Below are 25,910 nucleotides of genomic sequence, written 5' to 3' on the forward strand. Positions count from 1 at the left end.
TACAGGCCCTGGCGGTGGCCCTATCCCTCTCTGTGGGAGGTTGTCTACTTTTCGGGACTTTGGTTGCGACAGGACCTATAATCCTGCCCTCAATTGGTTGATTAGCTAGGCTGTTGGTTTCGGTCCTGGCTTCAGGGTCTGAGTACCCCCTCTGTGCACGGTTTCCGGTTCGGGTCTTTGGTATTGGTACCGGCGGGCTCCAACCCTGTCCTGGTCCACCTCGGAACTCCGGCTGCCGTCTTCCCGTTGCCTGCCGACGGAGACCACCGTCTGCCACCTAGCCAATGTATCTGAGCTCTGACCCAAACATCTATCAGCTCAGCCTCAGGCCTATAGCAGAGGCCTGGGCTCCACTCCTCACTCCTTGAACTTCAAATTTCCAACTCCTAGTGAAAACTCTCGACTGTTTTCCCGCCCGGGGCTCTCCAGACCCCTAACCACCTGGTCCTGCCCACTGGTGTGCCTGTCCTAGCTGAGGGAAGGTGATGTGCAGGCGCCTATTGTGTGACTACCTGGTTTTGCCAGGGTGTCACACACATATAACACAGGAAAGCCCAGCTTGGCGAGAGTAATTTTGTTCTCTATGAGAGCGCCATAGTCAGAATCTTGTGCCATCAATTGTTCTCCAAGCTGAAGAAAAGCATTGGGCAATTGAATTCCACCCACCTTATCCTTATGACACATGACATAATATATCGTTGGATAGTCGGGAGTCCAACATACACATTAGGTGGTAGGCTGATGGCACTAAAGTTGGTGGTTGAGGCTGACTTTTATTTAATGCATAATAATGCAAGAAGGGAGAAACAGCGCAATGGGTTTTATCAATGAAAAAAGTTAATATAAATGATCATATGTCCTCACCTCGTTAGAAGAAATAAGGAATATAAATGACTGCTTCTCTACATTCACAGGCTCAAAGAGCTGGTAAGTAGGTGAGAAGGACGATTAGTGGTTATTCCGTGCTGCCAATCAATAAGGATGCTGTGCGCTATTCAAAAAAATATGATTTAATGGTTAAACACAATTTAAAGCTGCCTCGCTGTTCTTTTTCCTGATGAAGAATTTTGGCTGTTTTGAAACTCGTTGAATCAATAACCACGTAATTAGCATAGCATCATTATTGAGCAGCAGAACTGAATAACCATTAATTGTCATTCTCCCCTATTTAATGTATAAATGATCTTTAGGCTAAGCTCACACCAGCATTGAAGGCTGTGTAAAAAGTAATCTATCATAAGTTATGCAAAAAACAACAAATAAAATAATGTGAATTGCAGTATTATCATTTTTGGTGATCATAATGGAAACCCAATAAAACTATTGGAAATAATGTGTTGTTTCAAGTGCCATAGTGCCTACTACTCATCTACGTATTCAAAGTTCCATCTTGTCAATTATGCTGCTTATGTATCACTTCCTTAAGTATTTAAAGAGGTGGTCCACTACTCAGCATTAGTGGCCACATCTCTGTAAAGCTCATAAGAAGGTTTTCCTCAAATTCCTTGTGAAAAATAATAGTTGAGTATATTCTGACTCTGAGTGGTGCTATTGCGGTCCGCTCATCCCTATCAAGTGACCCCTGAGCTCTGTGACCTCTGAGATCCCATGATGTCACATCAACTTCCAATTGACCCGACAACACTGAGGCGAGCTCCAGTCTCCCTGAGTGACTGGGCTGAGGATGGAGTTTTACTGCTCGCCACATCCCAGTATCGCTCTTACTTGCGGCTCTCTGCACCGAAGGTGATGGGCTGTGACGAAATCTTCAGTTTTACTCAAATTAGTTGATCAAAACATTAACACACCAAACATCAAAAACTTCTACATCTCGCATTTTGATTGTCTTTTGAGATTTTTAAGCATAGCACCAAGTCTGGTAGGCATGAAATGTTCAAACTGGCTACATTTATCTTTTTATATTCTTTAAGAAAGAGCCTGAATGCTTGAGGGAGAGTGATTCTTACCGTGTCTCTTCAGAATTCCCTATAGGTATATTAGCTGGGTTCAGATCAGGAGAAATACTTGGGCGCTAAATCACTTTCACCCTGTTGTTCTTAAGAAATGCAACAGATGTGTTTTGAATCATTGTCATGTTGGAAAAGTGCACGTCTACCAAGGGCACGGAGTGATGGTAGCATTTTCTCTTTTAGTATAGAGGAATACATCTGTGAATTCACACCTGCAGCACTCATGCAGACCCATAAAAGGAGACTGCCACCATTATGCTTCAATATAGGGACCATACATATAGAAAGAATGCATGTCTACCAAGGGGACGGGAATTGGAACAGTCAGTGCCAAGATTACGATGACTACGAAGCTGGCCACCACAACCAATCATTGCAGTGCAGTTTCGATAATCAAACAATAGGTCCCTCTGTCATAAAGGTGGGCTTGGCAATATGTATACTGCAATGCTAGTGTGAGGACAGGCATATTGTTAACATGAAGCAAAATGGAATTATTTTATCCAGCTTCTGAAAAGGAGTCCAAATGGGCTTATGACCAGGATAAGCTCTATTACCTGCTCTGTGAATCCTACACTGAGGAGATGCCTACCACCTGCACAAGTGACCAGCAGATCCATTTGTGATCCATGAAGATACAATGTTACCTTGGCAGTGTTAGGGCTACAACATATAGCCAAGGCAGCAGCAGCAACACCTACAGTTTATTCTGCCATTGCGACAACCTGGTGTGCTTTAGCAAACACAGATGCATCGTCTGAACAACTAGGTTCAGTCATACCTAGCCTATATTCATTTTCAGGCAGATAACCTGAGCAAAGTTCCCATGGCTTTCTGGATCAACAAATTAGATACGTGGGAAGAATTGGCCCAGTTTGCTATGGGAGTGCTATTATGTCCAACTTCCAGTGTCATGTCAGAGAGGGTATTCAGCGAGGATTTCTAACATCAAAATAGACCAGGTTATCTGCCACAAACATGGAAAACTAACGTGTTAAAATGTAGCAGGCATGGATCAGTTAACTTTCATACTCTGATAGCTGATGTCAATGATTAAATCATCCATACCATCTGTCTGCCTAGCTGTTAACTGCTATCAACATCATTCTGCTACCATTAGTGCTGATGGACCACATTCTGCTTGACATCTACTTACTGCCCATCATGTCATCTATACTTTAAAGCAGGGGTGGGGAACCTCCGGCCCGCGGGTCGTATGCGGCCCGCGATGACATTTAATGCGGCCCCTGGGCACATTCCAGGCTACCCCAGTGCTTGCGCTTTTGCCAGCCGCCGGCCCTTTAAAATCACAGTGCGTTATGGGTAGATGCTAGAATGTACAGGCTATTTACAGATCCTGATTGCAGCCCGTACTAGAATGTACGGGCTCTTTTCGGGACCTGACTACAGCCCATACATTCTAGACTGAACCCGGGACTGTGCTCGCATGCTGAGGGTTTACCTTGAGGGCGGGGTAAACAGCGCGCTGTGCACCAGTCATAGCAGAAGAGGTGCAGCAGATGCCTCCCTGCTGTACATGCCTCCCGTACCTGTGCTATGTGACTCCTCTCCTCCCCTTGTACTGTGAGTATGCAACCCATCGCTGCCCCCCCATCCAGTGCTGTGTACCCCCTAGTACTGTGTGTAGCCCCAAGTGCTGTGTACCCCCTAGTACTATGTGTTGCCCCAAGTGCTGTGTACCCCCCAGTACTGTGTGTAACCCCTCAGTACTGTGTAATCTGTGCAGCCTCCTAGTGCTGTCAGTGCTGCCACATCATACTCTCCCTGCTGCCTCCTAGTGCTGTCACCTAATGCTCTCCATGCTGCCTTTTAGTGCTGTCACTGTCAGTGCTCTTTGTGCTGCCACCTAGTGTTCTTTGTGCTGCCACCTAGTGCTCTTTGTGCTGCCACCTAGTGCTCTCTGTGCTGCCACCTAGTGCTCTCTGTGCTGCCACCTAGTGCTCTCTGTGCTGCCACCTAGTGTTCTTTGTGCTGCCACCTAGTGTTCTTTGTGCTGCCACCTAGTGTTCTTTGTGCTGCCACCTAGTGCTCTTTGTGCTGCCACTTAGTGCTCTCTGTGCTGCCACCTAGTGCTCTCTGTGCTGCCACCTAGTGCTCTCTGTGCTGCCACTTAGTGCTCTCTGTGCTGCCACCTAGTGCTCTCTGTGCTGCCACCTAGTGCTCTTTGTGCTGCCACCTAGTGCTCTTTGTGCTGCCACCTAGTGCTCCCTGTGCTGCCACCTAGTGCTCCCTGTGCTGCCACCTAGTGCTCTCTGTGCTGCCACCTAGTGCTCTCTGTGCTGCCACTGTCAGTGCTTTGTGCTGCCACCTAGTGCTCCCTGTGCTGCCACCTAGTGCTCTCTGTGCTGCCACCTAGCGCTCTCTGTGCTGCCACCTAGCGCTCTCTGTGCTGCCGCCTAGCGCTCTGTGTGCTGCCGCCTAGCGGTCTCTGTGCTGCCGCCTAGCGCTCTCTGTGCTGCCGCCTAGCGCTCTGTGCTGCCACCTAGCGCTCTCTGTGCTGCCGCCTAGTGCTGTCCGTTGTGCCGCCTAGTGCTGTCCGTTGTGCCGCCTAGTGCTGTCCGTTGTGCCGCCTAGTGCTGTCCGTTGTGCCGCCGCCTAGTGCTGTCTGTGCCCGCCACTAGTGCTGTCCATGCTTAGCATCTCCTGTGATGTATACACCCCTCCTGTGATCTATACGCTCCTCCTGTGAGGTATACGCCCCAGCCTGTCCTGGGATGTATATGCCTCAATGTTTCCTGTGATGTATATGCCTCAGTGTCTCCTGTTTTGTATATGCGCCCCAGTGTCTTCTGTGATGTATATGCCCCAGCTTCTCCTGGGATGTGTATGCCCCCAGCCTCTCCAGACCAAGACAAACCTGGAAAAGCAGTTGTGAGAAACAAAATGATCAATATCACCGAACATCACAGCCGCTCCAGCCACCACATTAGGGGTGAGTTAATTAATTGTTTGACCAAATATAGCCTGGTCGTTTTCAAGTTGATCATTTGGTGCGGCCCCCGAAGGTTGGTAGAAAATTCCAAATGGCCCCCGGCAGTAAAAAGGTTCCCCACCCCTGCTTTAAAGGGAACCTGTCAGCAGAAATTTCGCCCAAAACCTAAAAGATTCCCCCTCTGCAGCTCCTGGGCTGCATTCTAGAAAGGTCCTTGTTATTATTGTGCCCCATGTGAGACCAAAATAAAGACTTTATAAAGTGGTACCTTTTTGTATTCAGATACTGTAAATGTGACACGGGGGCGGGCTCTCTGCCGTCCGTTATTCTGCCTCCTGGTCCTGTATGCCGCCCCCATCGCTCCTTTCCATAGCTGATGCACCGCCCACTGCTCCAGCCATCCCTGTGCATGCCCAGTGCCAGTCTCACGGGACTGAGCAGTGTGACCGCTGGTGACGTGTGCGCAGGCAAGTGATTATGGGAGGGGCTGTGATTATCAGCAAGTACCCGCCCAGAATCTCGTGAGCGCGCAAACCTCACCAGCGGTCACACTGTGCTCAGTGTAGATGCTAGACTGTATGGGCTGCTTCCAGGGATGACGTCCCTTTTGTCACGTGATAGGGGCGTGTTCAAAATACTATCACGTGACAAAAGGGACGTCATCCCTGGAAGCAGCCCATACAGTCTAGCACTACCCTGAGCACAGTGTGACCGCTGGTGAGGTTTGCGCGCTCACGAGATTATGGGCGGGTACTTGCTGATAACAATCACAGCCCCGCCCATAATCACTTGCTTGCGCACACGTCACCAGCGGTCACACTGCTCAGTCCCGTGAGACTGGCACTGGGCATGCGCGGGGATGGCTGGAGCAGTGGGCGGTGCATCAGCTATGGAAAGGAGCGATGGGGGCAGCATACAGGACCAGGAGGCAGAATAATGGACGCCAGAGAGCCCACCCCCGTGTCACATTTACAGTATCTGAATACAAAAAGGTACCACTTTATAAAGTCTTTATTTTGGTCTCACATGGGGCACAATAATAACAGGGACCTTTCCAGAATGCAGCCGAGGAGCTGCAGAGGGGGAATCTTTTAGGTTTGGGGCGAAATTTCTGCTGACAGGTTCCCTTTAATACACCAGCCACATACCTTCTGGCTGCCCACTGTGTTTCATGGTGCTTGATTGCACTACTTATGCTGGGAAACATTGTGTCATGTGTTTGCATCCTCAAGAAACAGCTCTGAATAGAAGGCTAGTTTTTTAAAAATAAGCTAAAAATTCTGTATATTCAAAACAGTGCCACTGTTTTGTCTTCATAAATTACGAGATCATTTTTGGACAGCTTGATAAAAAGACTTTGTAATTGCCTAATAATATTCTGATTAGCAAACTAGTTGCAGACTACAAAACAGGGATCATTTTTTTCAATTCTGATTGAGAGGCCATTACTTTTTCATATTCAAAACGATAGAGTATACTTGTTTTGTCTCCCTATTAAAGGGATCATTTTTGGAGAGCTTCTAAAAAGTTTTTCATTTAGCAAAGTGCAAAGCTTTTTATACTGCCAAAGAGGGGTAATTTTTACCTCCTATCTATAAAAAACAACAATGCATGTATTTGTCACCCAAAAAGGGGTATTTTTTAGACTGTTTATCCAATATACGTAGCCTAAAAGTCTGTTACTGCAGTGTGTTACCTCTGGTTACTATTTGTTTTCCCTTAAGGTTACACGCAACGATATCTCTAACGATATGTCGTCGGGGTCACGGATTTCGTGACGCACATCCGGCGTCGTTAGCGATGTCGCTGCTTGTAAAGCCCCCTTTAGCCAGATAAGTTAAAGCCGTTTGGGCATTAAAAAGGATGTGGTTGCATTACAAAACTCAAAACATGTTCAATTTACTCCAAGGGAAACTCACAGTGTTCTATGCATATTTTCCAGGCAATTATAGGCTTTTTAATTATGTGATTTGGGCTAATATATTTGCTGCAAATCAAATTTTGGGAAGAAATTTGGCAAAGCAGCTGAATTCGAATTTCAAAATATCTGCTCATCTCCACATTTAATACTTCTATTTTAAAGCATGCTTACTTTGCAGGATTTGGGTGCACTTACTACATCTAGCATTCATATTGAAACCTTATGTATCTAAGAAAACATGGTCCAGCTCTTTCATAAAGTGAATCACATATGGACTTCCTGGAACCTAATTCATTCAAGTATGTCAATTCATAACAGTACGGAAGAAAGAAAATTGCTGTGAGAAGTTTGTAAAACTGGTTAAAATATCTGCACAAAAGTTTTGCAACTTAAGCGGGCTTTACACGCTATGATATATCTAACGAGATGTCGGCGGGGTCACGTCGTAAGTGACGCACATCCGGCATCGTTAGTGATATCGTAGCGTGTGACAGCTTTAAACGAGCAGAAATACTCACCTTCTCGTTCATCGTTGACACGTCGCTCATTTTCTAAATATCGAACGTCCGGTTGTTCATCATTCCCGAGGCAGCACACATCGCTCCGTGTGACACCCCGGGAACGATGAACACAGCTTACCTGCGGCCGCCGGCAATGCAGAAGGAAGGAGGTGGGTGGGATGTTATGCCCGCTCATCTCTGCCCCTTTGCTTCTATTGGGCGGCCGCTGTGTGACGTCGCTGTGACGCCGAACATCCCTCCCCCATCAGGAAGTGGATGTTCGCCGCCCACAGTGAGGTCGTTCGGGAGGTAAGTGCGTGTGATGGGGGGTTACCGACTTTGTGCGACACGGGCAACAAATTGCCTGTGACGCACAAACAATGGGGGCGGGTGCTATCACACATGCGATCGCACGATAAATCGACGCATGTAACGGGGCCTTTTTCTCATTCAAAAAGTAGTCAAAATCCCATTGTTGGAGCATAGAATCCAAGTACCTGTTCATGAAATTCCAAACCTATTTGTTACTGCGATTTAGGCATTTTCAGTAAAAGGGAGGGTAAAATATTAGTTTTGATAAATAGATAAAATCATCTAATGTAAGAAGCACAGCTAGGTAATACCAATAAGAAGTAGTCGGGGTTAAGATTTTCAAATACTATATTGAAAAATTATGATGTAATGGAAGGGAGTGGTAGGATCTTTATCTATTGTATTATCCAGTGTTGAAAACAGTTATAAAAAATGACTTTCACTCCGAAGGACTCAACACATTTATACAATACACAAACATTTTATTGATTTCAAGAGAAAAAGGAGTGACTAGGTCGAATGCAGGTATGGCATGTTCCCTCGGCGGACTTAGCAGGCGGGTGCTTCTGCCGTTAGGCAAAATGAGCGGCTGTGTAAGGTCCCTCCGAGGGGACAGCATTTTGCCACTCACCAAGGGTGGGTTTCATATATTCTCTGATCGATTATTAAACTGACAGCCGTGGTATAGTATGTGGACACGATCAGGACACGCTGCGTCATGGATGCAGCGAGTCCTGACCTGCAGGGCAGCGAGACTCCTCCGCAGAACACAGGAGACCGCAGCTGCTTGTACCCACGATCAGGGTCCAGTGCGCTGTGGTCTCTCGCTTGTATTGTCCCTATAGAGGACACTTGCAACTCCACAGCAAACAATTGACATTGAAAGTCACACCTCAGGTTAATTTTGCTGCAGGAAATACAAGCACAGTGGGCACAGGATTTCTAGAAATCCCATCCACTGTGCTTGTGTGACGCCCTGGACCCCAGGGGTCACAGGTAACAACACCCATCACATCACACACACACCTCCATCCCTTGTGAGGTCACACCCGTCACCCGAAAGGGAGACTTGATGCCTCCATCAGGGCCAGTAGGAGACACCAGGTGGGCGGAGTCAGGCGGAAAGACACACCCACCAAGGAGACTACTGTCCTGAGGCACGACATACAAGGAGTTTAGTTTAGTTTGGAGTGGAGAGAGTTGTGACAGGAGGAGGAAAGAGAGAAGCTGTCAGGGACCCAGGTTGGAGCCTGGGATCCCTGTAACGTCAGGCAGGCAGACGGTGGTGGCCACCTGCAGGAGTACCGGTATAGCGACCGGCGGAACCGTAGGGACCGGGCCAGGGTTGGAGCCCGCCAGCCCTGAACCGGGGAGTCAACAGCTAATCGGAGCACCAGTAACCGGGTACTCAGACCCCGTCCTAGCTTGGAAGCCACTGAGTGTAGGCAAATTAACTGATTGCAGTCTGGACCTCACGGGTTCATCCTCACCCAAAGTCCCGAAAGAAGGCAAAAGCCCACCGATACCGGGTGAGAGCCACCGCCAAAGGCCAAACATCCGATGGGCCAGCGCCTGCGGGCAACCGAGGGCTCCTCCGGCAGCTAAACGCCGGGGAGCGGGCTACCACTGTCCAGGCAGGGGAGCCAACAGTCAAGAAGAGAGGTGCAAGGGAAAGGGGCCACCATCAGCCTCACAAGGGACACAAGAAGCCGGCTGCAGGACCCGACCATACCTGAACTTTGGTTTACCAGTGACTCTGAGTGTGAATTAATAGTGAGTACATCAGTGCCAACTGGGCACAACATCACACCGCAGTATGGCACCTTGCACCCCGACATCATCGTCGCCCGTCCCACTGGGCCCCGGGACACACCACCCCTACCCACGGAGGGGCTAACATCCAGGCTGCGCCTTCAACACCGATCCTGGGAGCCCCCCCTCACCACAGCTGCGGCGGTGGTGCATCCCGTCACCACGACCCGTGGGTGGCGTCACGACCCGTACAACGACAAGTAACGCAGCCCCCGGCTGCACACCTCGTCCCACACCACCACCCCATTGCCTCCCCTTAACAGAGCAACGTGGCCCCCAGTCCGAAGGCGCTCGAGCCACCGACAACCCGAGCCCGGACCTCGAGCAGCTCGGCCCGGCAAGGGAGCAGCCAAGCCCCTCTCCGTCAGCGGCGTCCTGCCGAAAAAGTTGAAGATCCGCCATCTTGGCGCAAAGGTTTCCCGCTCGAGTCGTCTTCCCTGAGCAGTGAAGGCGCGAAAAAGAAGCCCCGCCCCCGGGAGGAGAAGTGCTGGAAGAAAACCAAGGGGAAGGCGGGCGAAGAGGCTGCCTGATGTGACCAAGAAGATAAAAAAGCAGGGACTCCAGGACCCTGCATCCATTCTGTTCCTGGGTCCCGACAGTGCAGCAGCATGGCAACTCCCGTCCAGAGTCCCGAATTCCCGGAGCCCGTGCCAGGAACAGCGGCGTGGGTGAAGGCCCGGACAGAGGAGATGTGCCGCCGCCTCCAACACCAGGTAAGCTTTCTGGTGGAGCACTGGGCAGTGGAGATGGGGGAGATAGTGGCTGCCATGCGGGCCCGTGAGAGGATGACGGTGTTGTCAGGGTGGGAAGGCGACCCACGTCCCTGTGCCCTTGAGGGGTCGGCCATCGCGGCTGAGGGGCCCGGTCTGCTGCTACCCGCCATACCGCCTCCTCCATTGCCCGCAGTGGTTGTCGTTGCTCCTCCGCCCGTATCCCCACCCCCGACATCAGTGGCGGAGTCCATCCCGGGCGCTCACGAGAAGCTGCTTGGGGAGGCTGGCCCGGACCTGTTGTGGAACTCATCTGCGCTGTGCCCGTTGCCCGAGAAGACCCATCCCCGGCCAGCATTTAATCCCGAAGCGGCGGCAGCTGTACCGAAAGTGACCGCACCCAAGAGCGCACCGCCCCGGCACTTGTACCAGTATCCTGCATTGTCTGAAGGAACTCTGTGACCCCAGTGACTTTGTTCTACCCGTTCCCTGTGGGACGCTGTCTCTGCCCCGTTAGTGCTCCGGCTAACCTGCATCCAGGCCTCCAGTGGGGTGCACGGTCCAGTGGATCCACCTCCTGGACCTAACAGTTTGATCAGGCCATGGATTCCGCCGGAGCACAACCGTCCGAACTGGGCAAACTGCGCAAGGAACTGGTGTGACAGCGAGAGACCCTGACCCGTATATTGAATTTCTTGACGTCTGTGGACCACCGTTTGTTTACGCTACAGACCGCCGCCTCGACCCCGTCGACGCAGCGAACAGTGACTACGTCCGAACCCGTTGTCTCCCCAGCCTCACAACTCCGCCTCGCTGCACCGCCTCGCTATGCGGGAGATCCCAAGACCTGCAGAGACTTCTTGAACCAGTGCTCTCTGCATTTCCAGTTGCTCCCGCACCTGTTTGTTTCGGACCAAGCAAAAGTGGTATTTCTGATGTCCCACCTGGAAGGCGAAGCGTTGGCCTGGATAAATCCGTTGTGGGAGAACGAGGATCCGGTAACTACCGACATCCGGGAATTCCTTCAGGCGTTTCGAAGTACCTTTGATGAACCGGGACGCACTACCGCGGTTACCTCCTCGCTCCTCCGGCTACGCCAAGGAACCCTGACGGTGGGCCAGTACGCCATCCAGTTCTGCACGCTTGCCTCCGAGCTAGGCTGGAACAATGAAGCATTGACTGACGCCTTCTGGGAGGGGCTCTCCGGTCGCATCAAGGACAAATTAGTCGGTCGTGATGTTCCCCGTACCTTGGATGCTTTGGTATCGCTATCTACCCGGATTGATCTCCGTTTTCAAGAGCGAACCAAGGAAGTATCCGGGAGAAATGACCAATCCGTCACATCTGCAGTCCGCAGAGGTCTACCTTTCCCCCGCCACTACCGTCCTGCGATTCTACTCCTGAACCCATGCAAATCGACCGACTGAGCCAAGCTGAACAATGCCGAGCAGAGCGACTTGCCCGGGGCCTGTGTTTCTATTGTGGAAGCGGTACACACCTGCTTCGTTCTTGCCCTGAGAGACCAGGTAGACCCCAAGTCCAAGGGATGGTGGGAACCGCCACCCTTGGTACCGGAATCCCCTCAGTCCCGGTTACAGAGACTCTCCAGGTAACAACTGAGAAGACCCGGTTCACGGCAGAGTCTCACATCGATTCTGGGGCAGCGGGTAATTTCATCCTACAAGCTACAGTGGACCGATATCGGATACCTGTCCTCCCGCTTGCTACACCCCTCTGGTTCGCCTCCGTGGATGGAAAACCGTTATACGAACATGTCCGGTATACCACTGAACCCGTGAGACTCCAGGTTGGCACTTTGCATACTGAGACCATTGCCTTCTATGTCATCCCAAGAATGGCTCCTGAGCTCCTGCTGGGTCTGCCCTGGCTTCAACTCCATGACCCTGACATCAGTTGGCGCTCTGGCATAATCACTCGCTGGAGTCCCTCGTGCCATGATAACTGTCTACAGCCCATTCCTTGGCCCCTGGCATCTGACCCTGTCATGCCGCAAGAAGAAGACGAAACAACGCAGTCCAGCGTCGTACCACAGCTCCTGGCACTTGAGCCGTTGGTACCACCGGATCCAGAAGATGAGACAACTCCGTCTGGCGTTGGTCACAATGAACTTGTTCCGGTGACTACGTTCCCCCTGGCACAGGTTCCTCCTGGGAAGTCCTTCATCGCAGAGTCTGACAGACCCGAGGTCCTTCAGTGGGGGCATTCATCGGAGATGACCGAACATGCCAGTCAGGAGGACACCCTGAGTGCTATTGCTCGGGCCCATTGGTGGCCATCTCTTCCTCAGGATGTCGCCTCTTTTGTCTCTGATTGTCCGTCCTGTGCCCGCTCCGAGACACCCGATCCGGTCGTTCTCGATTCCCTTTCTTCTACCGCCTGTACTTCCGAGCCGGTCGTCCCTGATTCCCTCTCTCCTGCTGCCAGTACTCTCCCTCTCCCCGTTGCTGCTGCCAAGGGGTGTCCGGTGAGAGGTGTAGTGGCCAAGAGGAGGGTGCGGAGTTCGCGGTCCTTCCCTGTTGATGAGCTGATTCGCGGCCTGGAGGCCCGGCCTGGGGTGCCCCGGGGGTACTTTGCTCGGAAGGGGGGGCATAAAGGTGGGGGGTACTGTCACGCTTCCAATGTCCCAGCACCGCTCCTTACCCACTGATCCGGTCGCACCATCCCGACACCGCTCCATACCCACTGATCCGGTCTCACCGTCGTGGCACCGCTCCTTAACCACTGATCCAGTCCACGTGCCCACCGGTCACGGCTCCCCTGCGTCCTGCTTCCTTGTGTCTGACTCTGAGTGGTCTGACTCTGAGTTGTCTGGCTCTGATTCTGAGGCTTATGCTTCTGTATAGGACCGAGCCGCGTCCACTCTCCTCGTCTTATAGGCCCAGCACACCTGAAGCAGGATATGACATAGGGCTGTGCTGGGTATATAAGACTGGCCTTTCTATGTGGGCGGCGCCTGATCAACGTGTCTTGAAACCTTGTCTTGTGAGCTAGGTGCTCAGGTCCCCTTGTGCCGTGTCCTATACTACTGCCTGTCATTACTACCCGGCACCTGTACCAGTATCCTGCATTGTCTGAAGTAACTCTGTGACCCCAGTGACTTTGTTCTACCCGTTCCCTGTGGGACGCTGTCCCTGCCCCGTTAGTGCTCCGGCTACCGTGCATCCAGGCCTCCGGTGGGGTGCACGGTCCAGTGGATCCACCTCCTGGACCTAACAGATGCCTCCCTCAGGGCCAGTAGGAAACACCAGGTGAGCGGAGTCAGGCGGGAAGACACAACTCACCGAGGAGACTACTGTCCTGAGGCAGGACATACAAGGAGTTTAGTTTAGTTTGGAGTGGAGAGAGTTGTGACAGGAGGAAAGAGAGAAGCTGTCAGGGACCCAGGTTGGAGCCTGGGATCCCTGTAACGTCAGGCAGGCAGACGGTGGTGGCCACCTGCAGGAGTACCGGTATAGCAACCGGCGGAACCGTAGGGACCGGGCCAGGGTTGGAGCCTGCCGGCCCTGAACCGGGGAGTCAACAGTTAATCGGAGCACCAGTAACTGGGTACTCAGACCCCGTCCTAGCTTGGAAGCCACTGAGTGTAGGCAAATTAACTGATTGCAGTCTGGACCTCACAGGTTCATCCTCACCCAAAGTCCCGAAAGAAGGCAAAAGCCCACTGATACCGGGTGAGAGCCGCCACCAAAGGCCAAACATCCGACGGGCCAGCGCCTGCGGGCAACTGAGGGCTCCTCCAGCAGCTAAACACCAGGGAGCGGGCTACCACTGTCCAGGCAGGGGAGCCAACAGTCAAGACAAGAGGTACAAGGGAAAGGGGCCACCATCAGCCTCACAAGGGACACAAGCAGCCAGCTGCGGGACCCGACCATACCCGAACTTTGGTTTACTAGTGACTCTGAGTGTGAATTAATAGTGAGTACACCAGTGCCATCCGGGCACAACATCACACCGCAGTACGGCACCTTGCACCCCGACATCATCAATGCCTGTCCCACCGGGCCCCGGGACACACCACCCCTACCCACGGAGGGGCTAACATCCAGGCTGCGCCTTCAACACCGATCCCGGGAGCCCCCCCCTCACCACAGCCGCAGTGGTGGTGCAACCCGTCACCACGACCCGTGGGTGGCATCACGACCCGTACAACGACAACGCGGCCCCCGGCTGCGCACCTCATCCAACACCACTACCCCATTGCCTTCCCTTGACAGAGCAACGTGGCCCCCGGTCCGGAGAGGCTCGAGCCTCCGACAACCCGAGCCCGGACCTCGAGCGGCTCGGCCCGGCAAGGGAGCGGCTGAGCCCCTCTCAGGGCGGTGCACTTGCACTGTACAATGCAATGTTTTGGATGCAGCTGAAGAATGCTGCATCCAAAAAGCTGCAAACACCGATCATATGCATGCAGTCTTAGAGAAGCAGAAAAAGGCTGGTACCCTGCTGTCAGCAGTCAATTGAAACTCTGTGCATCGCACTTCTAAGATCAAGGTCACGAGCACCTGATCATGCTGCAAACATCACTGCTATGCTGCAGAGGTGTGAAAGCGACAAGAAGGATAGTGCTCTATGCAGCCAAAGACACAAAGGGGGGGGAGGGAGTAGTAAGGAGCATGTATGCAGAGTGGGGAAAGGAGGGACACTATGTAAAAACTGGGCAGTATGGGGATGCACCATGAAGAGACAGAAAAGGGGACAGTATAGAATAAGGGCAGCATGAGAGAACAGTGATTGTCTGCAGCGCTGTTGTGTAAAACTCATTGTTTTTACAAGTAACTGAGACTGTGGGCAGAAATTTTTTGAAAGGGGACAACCCCTTTAAAATTGTTTTACAGCCTAGCTAAAAATAGGAAAAATGATCATTAAAAAAAAAATACCATTACTGTCCTGTCAGAATTCCCCCTGCAGCATTGATACTCAAGCAGTCCTCAGCAATCTTTGTCTCTGGGTACCTCCATCATGATTGCCACTGACATTCACTGACCTCAGCTGTTTGTGCCTGAGGGCTCCGCCACACATCCGTGAAAACCACGTCCGTGTAAAACGGGCCGTTTTTCGGGTCCGTTTTCCGTTTTTTAGGTCCGTTTTTATGGTATGTGTGGCCTGCGTGTGTATCCCGTATGCTAGCCGTATGTGCGTGTGGAATGTCCGTGTGTGCGTGAGTGAAATAACTGACATGTGTATGTGTTGTCCGTGTGAAATGTACGTGTGTGATGCAAAATGTCGTTACTACATGTCGGAAGACAGAGTAGCGAGATGAGAATGAACTCGGGTGAACTTCACCCGACTTCATAGTCATGCTGCGGCTCTGTCTGTGTGCCGTGTACTGATTAGCGGTCACCTGTGAAGGATTTACCGGTGACCGCTAATCCCCCGAGTGACTGAAGTGTCCCCCCCTCTCTCATACTCACCGTTCCCCGATCACCGGCGCTGCACGGCGTTCACACTGCTTCGGCGGCTTTTTCTAATTTGAAAAAGCCGGCCGCTCATTAAACAATCTCGTATTCCCTGCTTTCTCCCCCCACCGGTGCTTGTGATTGGTTGCAGTCACACACGCCCACCACGCTGAGTGACAGCTGTCTCACTGCACCCAATCACAGCAGCCGGTGGGCGTGTCTATACTGTGCAGTGAAAAAAATAAATAAATAATTAAAAAAAACGGCGTGCGGTCCCCCCCAATTTTAATACCAGCCAGATAAAACCATACGGCTGAAGGCTGGTATTCTCAGGATGGGGAGCTCCACGTTATGGGGAGCCCCCCACCCTAACAATATCAGTCAGCAGCCGCCCAGAATTGCCGCATACCTTATATGCGACAGTTCTGGGGCTGTACCCGGCTCTTCCCGATTTATCCTGGTGCGTTGGCAAATCGGGGTAATAAGGAGTTATTGGCAGCCCATAGCTGCCAATAAGTCCTAGATTAATCATGTCAGGCGTCTATGAGACACCTTCCATGATTAATCTGTAAGTGACAGTAAAAAAACACACACACCCGAAAAAAATCCTTTATTAGAAATAAAAAACACACACAAATTCCCTCATTACCAATTTATTAACCCCGACAAACCCTCCATGTCCGGCGTAATCCACGGACTCCATCGTCGCTTCCAGCTCTGCTGCATGGAGCTGACAGGAGCAGCAGAATACACCGCCGCTCCAGTCACCTCCACGCAGCTAATGAGATGAGTAGCGCGATCGGCTGCTGTCACTGAGGTTACCCGCGGCCACCGCTGGATCCAGCTACCTGACTGACAGCAGCTGATCGCGCTACTCATCTCATTAGCTGCGTGGAGGTGACCGGAGCGGCGGTGTATTCTGCTGCTCCTGTCAGCTCCATGCAGCAGAGCTGGAAGCGACGCTGGAGTCCGTGGATTACGCCGGACATGGAGGGTTTGTCGGGGTTAATAAATTGGTAATGAGGGAATTTGTTTGTGTTTTTTATTTCTAATAAAGGATTTTTTTCGGGTGTGTGTGTTTTTTTACTGTCACTTACATATTAATCATGGAAGGTGTCTCATAGACGCCTGACATGATTAATCTAGGACTTATTGGCAGCTATGGGCTGCCAATAACTCCTTATTACCCCGATTTGCCAACGCACAAGGGTAAATCGGGAAGAGCCGGGTACAGCCCCAGAACTGTCGCATATAATGTATGCGGCAATTCTGGGCGGCTGCTGACTGATATTGTTAGGGTGGGGGGCTCCCCATAACGTGGAGCTCCCCATCCTGAGAATACCAGCCTTCAGCCGTATGGCTTTATCTGGCTGGTATTAAAATTGGGGGGGACCGCACGCCGTTTTTTTTAATTATTTATTTATTTTTTTCACTGCACAGTATAGACACGCCCACCGGCTGCTGTGATTGGGTGCAGTGAGACAGCTGTCACTCAGCGTGGTGGGCGTGTGTGACTGCAACCAATCACAGGCGCCGGTGGGCGGGTAAAGCAGGGAATACGAGATTGATTAATGGGCGGCCGGCTTTTTCAAAATAGTAAAAGCCGCCGAAGTTTTTATAACAGCAGTGCAGCGCCGCGCCGGGGATCGGGGAGCGGTAAGTATGAGAGAGGGGGGGGAACTGACCGACAGACAGCTAGAGGGACAGATAAGACAGAGAGACCGACCGACAGACATAGAGACCGACCGACGGACTGAGGGAGAGAACGAAACAGAAAAAGAAAAAAGACCGACATCACATGAAAAAAACACAAAACGTACAGGGAGCAAACAGAGATGCGACCGTGTCACTCGGACGTGCGCACAGACCCATTGACTTTCATTGGGTCCGTGCTGCGTGTTGCGTGCAGAAAACGGACATGCTGGCGTGAGTACAGGGGCAGATGGAGTTAAGCAGCCTGTTGTTAGTGTAGTGACCAGAAAAGCCACTACTAATGTGTGTTCTGTATTATCTATGTGATTACATTTGTGACACCTATTCCCCACCTTGAGAGGAGGTAAATTATTTAGCGTTGTGCTGCCCTCTACTGCCTTGCTTTGGTATTGCAATTGATTTGAAATCAAGGACGTGGCTATTGGGGGCGGAGCTTTAGGAGGCAGTTTAAAAAGAAAAAACGGTTAGATGCGGTTGAGTTGCTGTGATGCAGCAGAAAAAAAAGAGAACTTTGATTGACTAAAGATTGATTACAAGATTTAAGTAAAGTTCCTCATTTACGTTTTCACAGAATCCTTGGTGTCTGTCTTCCTTCAGTGGCCTTATACCTGGCAGATATCACCACAACTCAGTCTCCTATCTCTGTTATTTTTCTCTTTATAATTGGCCACCTAACCTAGGGATTTGCTGGAGCCATCGGAGACACCGTGACCTGAACATCCTCTGAGGTAGTAGGCCCGGCTTCTCACAAGGCGGTGCGGCAAATTACATTAGTCCCTCCACAGGTAGGGATGGCCCCGGGCTCAGGGGTTTTGGTGGTTGTTTGAGAGCACAGGATGCAGGGGAACCAGGGTACTCCCTTTGGATAGTCGTGGTGCTGGATGAGAATTATAAAGCAGACACTCACACTGAAGATAAACCAAAGTCTCTGTGCATCACAGTCACTACGGGGAGCCCGTCCAGGTGTCCGCTCCCACCGGTGTCACTTGGTAATCCGGAGACACCTCCGTACACAATTTTAATTCTCTGTTGTGGCCCCATGGCTTGAAGCTGTTGGGGCCCCGCTCACTATATTTAGTGTAGTTGTGCTCTTGATGACTGGCACTTGGGATTTTAGTGGGCCGCTTTACTGGAAAGCCCTATCCCCCGCGGTGTGCTGTCACCTTCAATCTCTGAGCTCTTAGGGAAGTTCATAAAGATACTGTCACGTCCCCACCGGAGTCCGCTCCTGCGACTTCTGCTCCGATCACCAGACGACGCCATGTTCCCACTATGGATAGTGCTGATGATGGGAGAGGAGTCGATGCCCATGGCTCTGGGGAGCACAGGCTCCGCTCATCCACTAGGCTGGGTTTCCCTGGAACCTGCAGTACCACTGGCTGACTGTAGGTGGCGTGTGTCTTCCAGCTGAAGTTGACAACATTCACCTGCAGCCAATGGGAAGACACCACACCCTTCTTATTCCCCCTATCACATGACCACTGCCAGAGATAGTTCTGTACTCCTGGCTCATGTGCTGTTTGTATTTTGATTCCTGTGCGCTGACCTTTGCTTGTTGTTTGACTTCCCTCCTGCCTGTCGTTTTTGTACCTTGCTGCCAGTTCCGGATTTGACCTCTGCATTGTCTCCTCACTAGGCCCTTGCCTGCCGATTCTGTTCCTGTTTAGTATCTCCTGGTTTTTGACCCTGCCTGCCGACCACGGACTACAGCCTACCACAGGTAGTGATCTCTGGGGCTCTGTGTAATTTCAAATCCCTGTATAGGGGTTAAAGGGTTGCAGAGTTCTTGGGGTCCTGCTTTGTGAGCGGCTTTTCTCTAGACTCACCTTACAGCCAGTCTGAGTCTGTGGCTTCAATCAGGCTTTACAGATACTCTCCCTCCCAGGTTAATTATCGGGTCGTTGAATCGGCTCCTGACCTAGGGTCCTGTACCCCGTTGTGCTCAGTACCAGTCAGTTCTTTTGGGTTTATAATGCCGACAGTCCTCCTAGACTATGCCTGTCGCACCCTTTTCCAATGTCTCTGCCACCGGTCCTCGACTCCTCTGGTCCTGGACCACCGTCTGCGACCCAACCTCGGTCTAGCTCCCCGGGAGCTACTACTCCAGCTCCTCACTCTTTGAGGGCTCTCATTACTCTGCTACTTCCTCCCTTCCACCAGTCTGCCTGACCCCTAGGTGGCTAGCCCTATTCCAGCTTAACCAACCCACTGGTGTGTCTGACAGGTCATGATGTGAGGTGTGATTGGGATTTGTGGTGCTGATGGTAGTGACACTGGTTTCTTAGGAACCTATAGCCATGGGGGGTAGGCCCTGCATCTGTTAGTTAGTTCCCCGGACCTTTCGGCCCTATTTCCATGTTATCATGTCCCTGTGGACATCATAGCATGATATCCATGAGCCGGCATTGCCAACATCAAATTAAAATCCTGACACTTCCTGGCTTCATTAGGAGCACTGCGTATGACCAGAAGTTCAGAAGACGGCTCACTTATATGTCTTCTAAACATCTTGTCATGGGCAGTGCACCTAATGAAGCTGGGCTTCAAAGGTGCACTGGCATGGCCGAAATGAGCCGCGTGGATGTGGAAGAACTCCTGGAGCTAGCAATAACGCCAGCTGTTGGAAATCATGTTATCACGCCCATGGGACATGATAACATGGAAAGAGGGCCAATTAGTCTGGGGAAATAATGTCCCAACGACTAGTCAAGGCCCTAACTAGCAAAGTAACAGTGAGGTTTATAAATCTTTTTTTAACATTCAGATTAGTAAATAGCGTTATACAGGGCTGGTTAGGGAGGAAATTCGGGAATAAAGGTATCAATGCTTTTGGGTTCGAGGACATCGAGGACCTGACAGTTTCCCTTTAATTTCATTGTGGTGGCACCTCAGGATATCTCAACACTTTCTTCCAGTTTCATCAAAAATTTACAGCCGATAGACGGGGTCCAAACACCAAATCACTCAGTTCCTGGCTTATGATTAAGGGATCTAAGGAGAAAAGGGATTGTTCAAACCAGATTACGTTTTCAAACATTGTAAAGCTAGGTATACATTTTAGATAACGCTTGGCTTAGGGGTGCTTCACACACAGCGAGCTCGCTGCCGAGATCGCTGCTGAGTCACGCTTTTTGTGACGCAGCAGTGACCTCATTAGCGATCTCGCTGTGTGTGACACTGAGCAGCGATCTGGCCCCTGCTGCGAGATCGCTGCTCGTTACACACAGCCCTGGTTCGTTTTCTTCAAAGCCGCTCTCCCGCTGTGACACACAGATCGCTGTGTGTGACAGCGAGAGAGAGCGACAAATGAAGCGAGCAGGGAGCAGGAGCCGGCGTCTGACAGCTGAGGTAAGCTTGTAACCAAGATAAACATCGGGTAACCAAGGTGGTTACCCGATATTTACCTTAGTTACCAGCCTCCGCAGCTCTCACGCTGCCTGTGCTGCCGGCTCCGGCTCTCTGCACATGTAGCTGCTGTACACATCGGGTTAATTAACCCGATGTGTATAGCAGCTAGGAGAGCAAGGAGCCAGCGCTAAGCAGTGTGCGCGGCTCCTTGCTCTCTGCACATGTAGCTGCATTACACATCGGGTTAATTAACCCGATGTGTACAGCAGCTAGGAGAGCAAGGAGCCAGCGCTCAGTGTGCGCGGCTCCCTGCTCTCTGCACACAGCGCTGGTAACTAATGTAAACATCGGGTAACCATACCCGATGTTTACCTTAGTTACCAGTCTCCGCAGCTTCCAGTCGGCGGCTCCGTGCAAGCGCAGCGTCGCTTGCACGTCGCTGCTGGCTGGGGGCTGTTCAGTGGTCGCTGGTGAGATCTGCCTGTTTGACAGCTCACCAGCGACCATGTAGCGATGCAGCAGCGATCCTGACCAGGTCAGATCGCTGGTCGGATCGCTGCTGCATCGCTAAGTGTGAAGGTACCCTTACTGTTTGGTCTCCTCAAGGCCCCCTATACACATGCATACTCAGCTTATTCAAGCACACATGTTCTCAATAAGAAGAAGAAAATAAATGGCTGCTCATACTTCTGGGAAAGGCTTATTGTTTTTAGGAATAAAAGGATCAGGCATGTTGAAATACAATACGCATGATGTTGTTTCCCCTGACATCTACATTTAAGCGTCTGGACCATACCATACACATTAGATGGTTGGTTTGCTCACTGAAATCTATGGGTTCAGCCAACATTCATTTAATCTGTATGGGTACCTTAAGAGTCATATTTAGCCACATAATGTCCCCCGATACACATTTTAACGGCTATCAGCCCCTACCGGATTTGGAACTGATCTGAGCCGATTAACCTCTTAAATACCGCTGTCAATCATGACAGTGGTATTTAAGTGGTTAAATAGCGTTAAAAGACCTCCTGTGGCCAGATCAGACTCCCACAATGAAAATCGCAGGTGCTGATCGTTGCCATGGTACTCTGAGGTCATCTGATGACCCCAGAGTATGGTGGTCTGTGACATCCAGCTATAAGCTGAGTCTTACAGTTTGTGTCAGTGAATTACTTACAGGTCTGATGCATGATTAGACCAATAATCAAAGTGACAAACTAAAACAAAGTTAAATAAAATGTGTAAAAAAGTTAAAAAAAAAAAAAAGTGCACATAAATGTCAAAAACCTATTTGGCCACTAAAAACTTAGTCATTGTGTTCAAACAAAAATAAATAGACACGTTCACATAATTGGTATCACTGCATTCGGAATGACACAATCTATAATATGGCTCAAAAACCACAGTGATCTGAGCAGAAAAAAATATAAAAAACAATAAGTGAATTGATGGTTTCTGTTAATTCTTCATCTGAAAAATCTGACTAAAAAAGTGACCAAAAATGTTATGTTTCCCAAAATGGTACCCAAAAAATTTCCAGATAGTCAAGCAAACAATAAGCCCCTATACAGCTCTCTTCACCCAAAAATAAAAAAGCCAAAATCAGGTAGATAGAAACTCTCACCACTTAGCAGGTATGCCTGTGTAAAACCTTCAGATAGCCTCCTTTGGATCCAAGCAGGATATAGGGTAGCCAGCTACACAATAGATCAATTAACATGAAGAGAAAAATCCGCTGGGAATCCGTCAGGTGGAGTAAAATATAACTTTTAATTATTCCACAGTAAAATCCATAACACTGGCATTTAGTATACTGACATCTTAGGTGGTTAAATGTGGAAAAAACAACGTGTTTCGGCTGCGACGCTTTCCTCCGTTTGCTCTGGAAACCGGAGGAAGGCATCGCTGCCAAAACGCGTTGTTTTTTCCACATTTAACCACCTAAGATGTCAGTATACTAAATGCCAGTGTTATGGATTTTACTATGGAATAATTAAACGTTAAATTTTACTCACCTGACGGATTCCCAGAAGATTTTTCTCTTCATGTTAAAAAATAAAAAAAGTTACAGCTAGAAGAATATTGAGATGGAAAAACTATTATCAAAAAAGCATTTTTCGGTGTGATAGCAAAACATTAAAAAAAATATGTAAACCTGGTATCGCTGTAATTGCACCGACCCACAGAATAAATTGGTTCTATCACTAATACCGCACAGTGCACCACACAAAAATAAAACAAAGGACTATTCCTGTAATGTTGTCTATTTCTTCATTCTGCCTCCCATTAATCTGAATAGGTCTCGACTGACATTTATCCTGTGGTCTCTGCTTAGCACTTACGTAGATGTTTCCGTGTAAATCCCAAAAATACGCGATTCAGACAAAACCACAGTTGGATCCACTCACTAATGAGGCAGATGAAGTCACTTCAGACTGCATCTGGTCTCTGTTCTGGTGGTGTCTCATTCTTTGTAGCACACAAATATAGATGACCACTGCTCTGTGCATGCCTAAAAAGATAGATACCAGTGAAAAAGACACCAGAAGGAATTGAAAATGTCTCCATCTGCCTTAGAGTGAGTGGTTCCATTAGGGATTTTGCCTGAATCACATTTTTGGGGGTTTTACATGGAAACCCTAACGACAGTACTCAGTGCAGAACACAAGAATGTGATCCAACCCTTATACTGAAAGCGATCAAAAAATGTTCTGTACCCTAAAATGTTAACAATAAAACCTCTAAATGATTCCCATAAACCCAGCCCCCACCCAGATACATCATCTGTGACTGTAAATATAGGGGGCCTAACGTTAATGGTAGAACAAAGAGTCTGAAAAAGCGATATGGCTCCCACCCTGCAAATAAAATCCAGTGAAAACTGCACTCACAAATTTAAATACAACCCCCTCCTTCTGAGCCCCACTGTGCTTAAACCGCAGTAAGGCTCTGTGCCAACGTGTGCGTATTGCATTAAGTTACGCTGCGTATTGCACTGTAGCGTAACTGCATGCGTCCTGCGTCCCCAGCACAATCTATGAAGATTGTGCATAATCCATGCGCACGTTGCGTTTTAGAACGCAACGATTTGCATGCTGCCAAATCGCTGTGTTCTAAAAAGTAACATGTCACTTATTCCGTGCACTTTGGATGGAGGTCCCGCTCTGTCTCAGGTGGGGGCTGCATCCAGAGCGCATGAAATCGGCTTTTTCACTACATTCATTACGCAGTGTTTCTGCAGCGATTTGAAGCGCACATGTGCTGTTCAAATCGCTGCAGAAATTTCTGCAGGGACACAACGCAACGTGGGCACATAGCCTAACACAATCAAATGTGTGTCGTTATTGTAGTGGGAAGAGCACACTTAATTTACAGGGTGCATGTCTCCAGAAGCACAAGCTGCAAACAATGTATGGAGAGGCTACAATATATGGGGGCACAATATATGGGCAGTAAACTGGCATATTTGTAAATCTCCAGAAACAAAAAGTGTGGCGTGGATGCTACAGAATAGTCCCTGCAGCCATAGATAAATTATTTGAGAGGTGCAATTTCTACAATGGGGACACTTTGGTTTTTTTTCTGTTGTTCTGAAACCTTAGGGGCTCCGCAAATGTCGCCCACTAACTGTTCTAGAAAAATCTGTGCTCTGAAAGCCAATAAGTGTTCCTTCTTGCTCAGCCCTGCCGTGTGATCAAACAGTAGTTTCTGATGACATATAAAGTATCACTCCTTTCGGGAGAAATTGCGCACTAAATTGAGAGGTCCATTTACACTTTTTACTGTGTAACTGACAAATTTGCAACAAATAAAAAATTACATTTTTACCACTAAAATGTTATATTTCCACGTCCCAAGATTATAGAATTCTGCGAGGCACCTGTGGGTTCAAAATACTCACTAAACCCCTAGATAAATTACTTACGCAGTGACGTTTCCAATATGGGGTCACTTGTGGGGTTTCTGCTGATCTGGCAACTCAAGGGCTCGGCTAATGGAGGCCACAATCCATTCAAACGGAATCTGCATTCTAAATATGAAGTCACGCTCCTTCCCATCTGATCTCAGCTGTGTGGTCAAACTGCATACAACTGCATATGTAGTATTGCCACGTTTGGTAAAAATTCCATAACATATTGTCCGGTCCATTTTCTCCAGTTACCCTTTGTGTGAATTAAAATTTTGTGGCTAAAATAAAATTTAAGCTGAAAAACACATTTTTCATTTTCTAATCTAATAAAATTCTGTGTAATTTGTGGGTTAAAAATATGCACCACACCAATAGATTAATTCATTATAGGGGATAGTTTGCCAAATTGGATCACATGTGGGTGTTAGTGCATTTTTCGTACCTCAGGGGCTCTGCAAATGCAACACATTGTCCAAATTTGCTCTCCAAAAATCAAATAGCGCTGTTCGCTTTTCGAGCCATGTCATGTGCCCAAACATTAGTTTGTGACCATGTATGTGGTATCACTGTGTTCAGGAGAAACTGAGAACAAATTATGGGGTCCGTTTTATTATCTTATCCTTGTCAAAATTACAAATTTTGAGCTAAAGTAACATTTTAGTGGGAAAAACGGTATATATCATTTTCACATCCACATTTTAAAAAGGTCTGTTAAGCGCCGATGGGTTTCAACGTAATGTTATTAAATTCTAACCTCTGGTTTCAAAATGCTCACTATACTTCTAGATAAAATCCTTGAGGAGTCTAGTTTCCAAAATGGGGTCACTTGTGGGGGGATTTCTGGTCTATAAGTACCTTGAGGGCCCGGCAAATGCAACTTGGTGCCCGCAATCTATTTCAGCCAAATTTTTGTTCCAAAATTAAAATATTGCTCCTTTTGGTCTGAGCCCTGATGTTTTCCAAACCAAGGTTTCTGACCACATGTGCAGTAACAGCGCGCTCAGAAGAAACCGGGTAATACATTTTGGGGTCCCTTTTGTTGTGTTATTTTTTCTAAAAGTGAATACATTGGGGCTAGAGCATTTTATTTATTTTTTTTATTCCACTTTCATTAATTTCTCTGAAACAAGTGAAGGTTTAATAAACTTTTTGGATGTAGTTTTGAGTACTTTGTGGGGTGCAGTTTATAGAATGGTGTCACTTTTGGGTATTTTCTTTCACCTAGGCCTTTCAAAGTCTCCTCAAATGTGATGTGATCCCTAAAAAAATGGTTTTGTAAATTGTGTTGGATACATGAGAAATTGCTGATAAACTTTGAACCTTTCTAACTTCCTAACAAAAAAA

General features: G+C 49.2%; 1 protein-coding gene across 2 annotated transcripts in view; it reads right to left on the reverse strand.

Annotated features, from left to right (window-relative positions):
- Nucleotides 1-25,910, reverse strand: part of LAMA1 (laminin subunit alpha 1) — a 306,682-nt gene that overhangs the window by 267,777 nt on the left and 12,995 nt on the right. The window contains exon 1 of one of the 2 annotated variants that reach the window (XM_075314523.1): nucleotides 3,127-3,210. The exons of the other annotated variant lie outside the window; for it this stretch is intronic. Coding sequence (XP_075170638.1) covers nucleotides 3,127-3,136 — 10 coding nt within the window. The 5' untranslated portion in view covers nucleotides 3,137-3,210. Of the gene's footprint in view, nucleotides 1-3,126; nucleotides 3,211-25,910 lie in introns of those variants that run through there. 2 annotated transcript variants of the gene reach the window in all.

Source organism: Anomaloglossus baeobatrachus, chromosome 6 (assembly GCF_048569485.1).
Source record: "Anomaloglossus baeobatrachus isolate aAnoBae1 chromosome 6, aAnoBae1.hap1, whole genome shotgun sequence".
NCBI lineage: Eukaryota > Metazoa > Chordata > Amphibia > Anura > Aromobatidae > Anomaloglossus > Anomaloglossus baeobatrachus.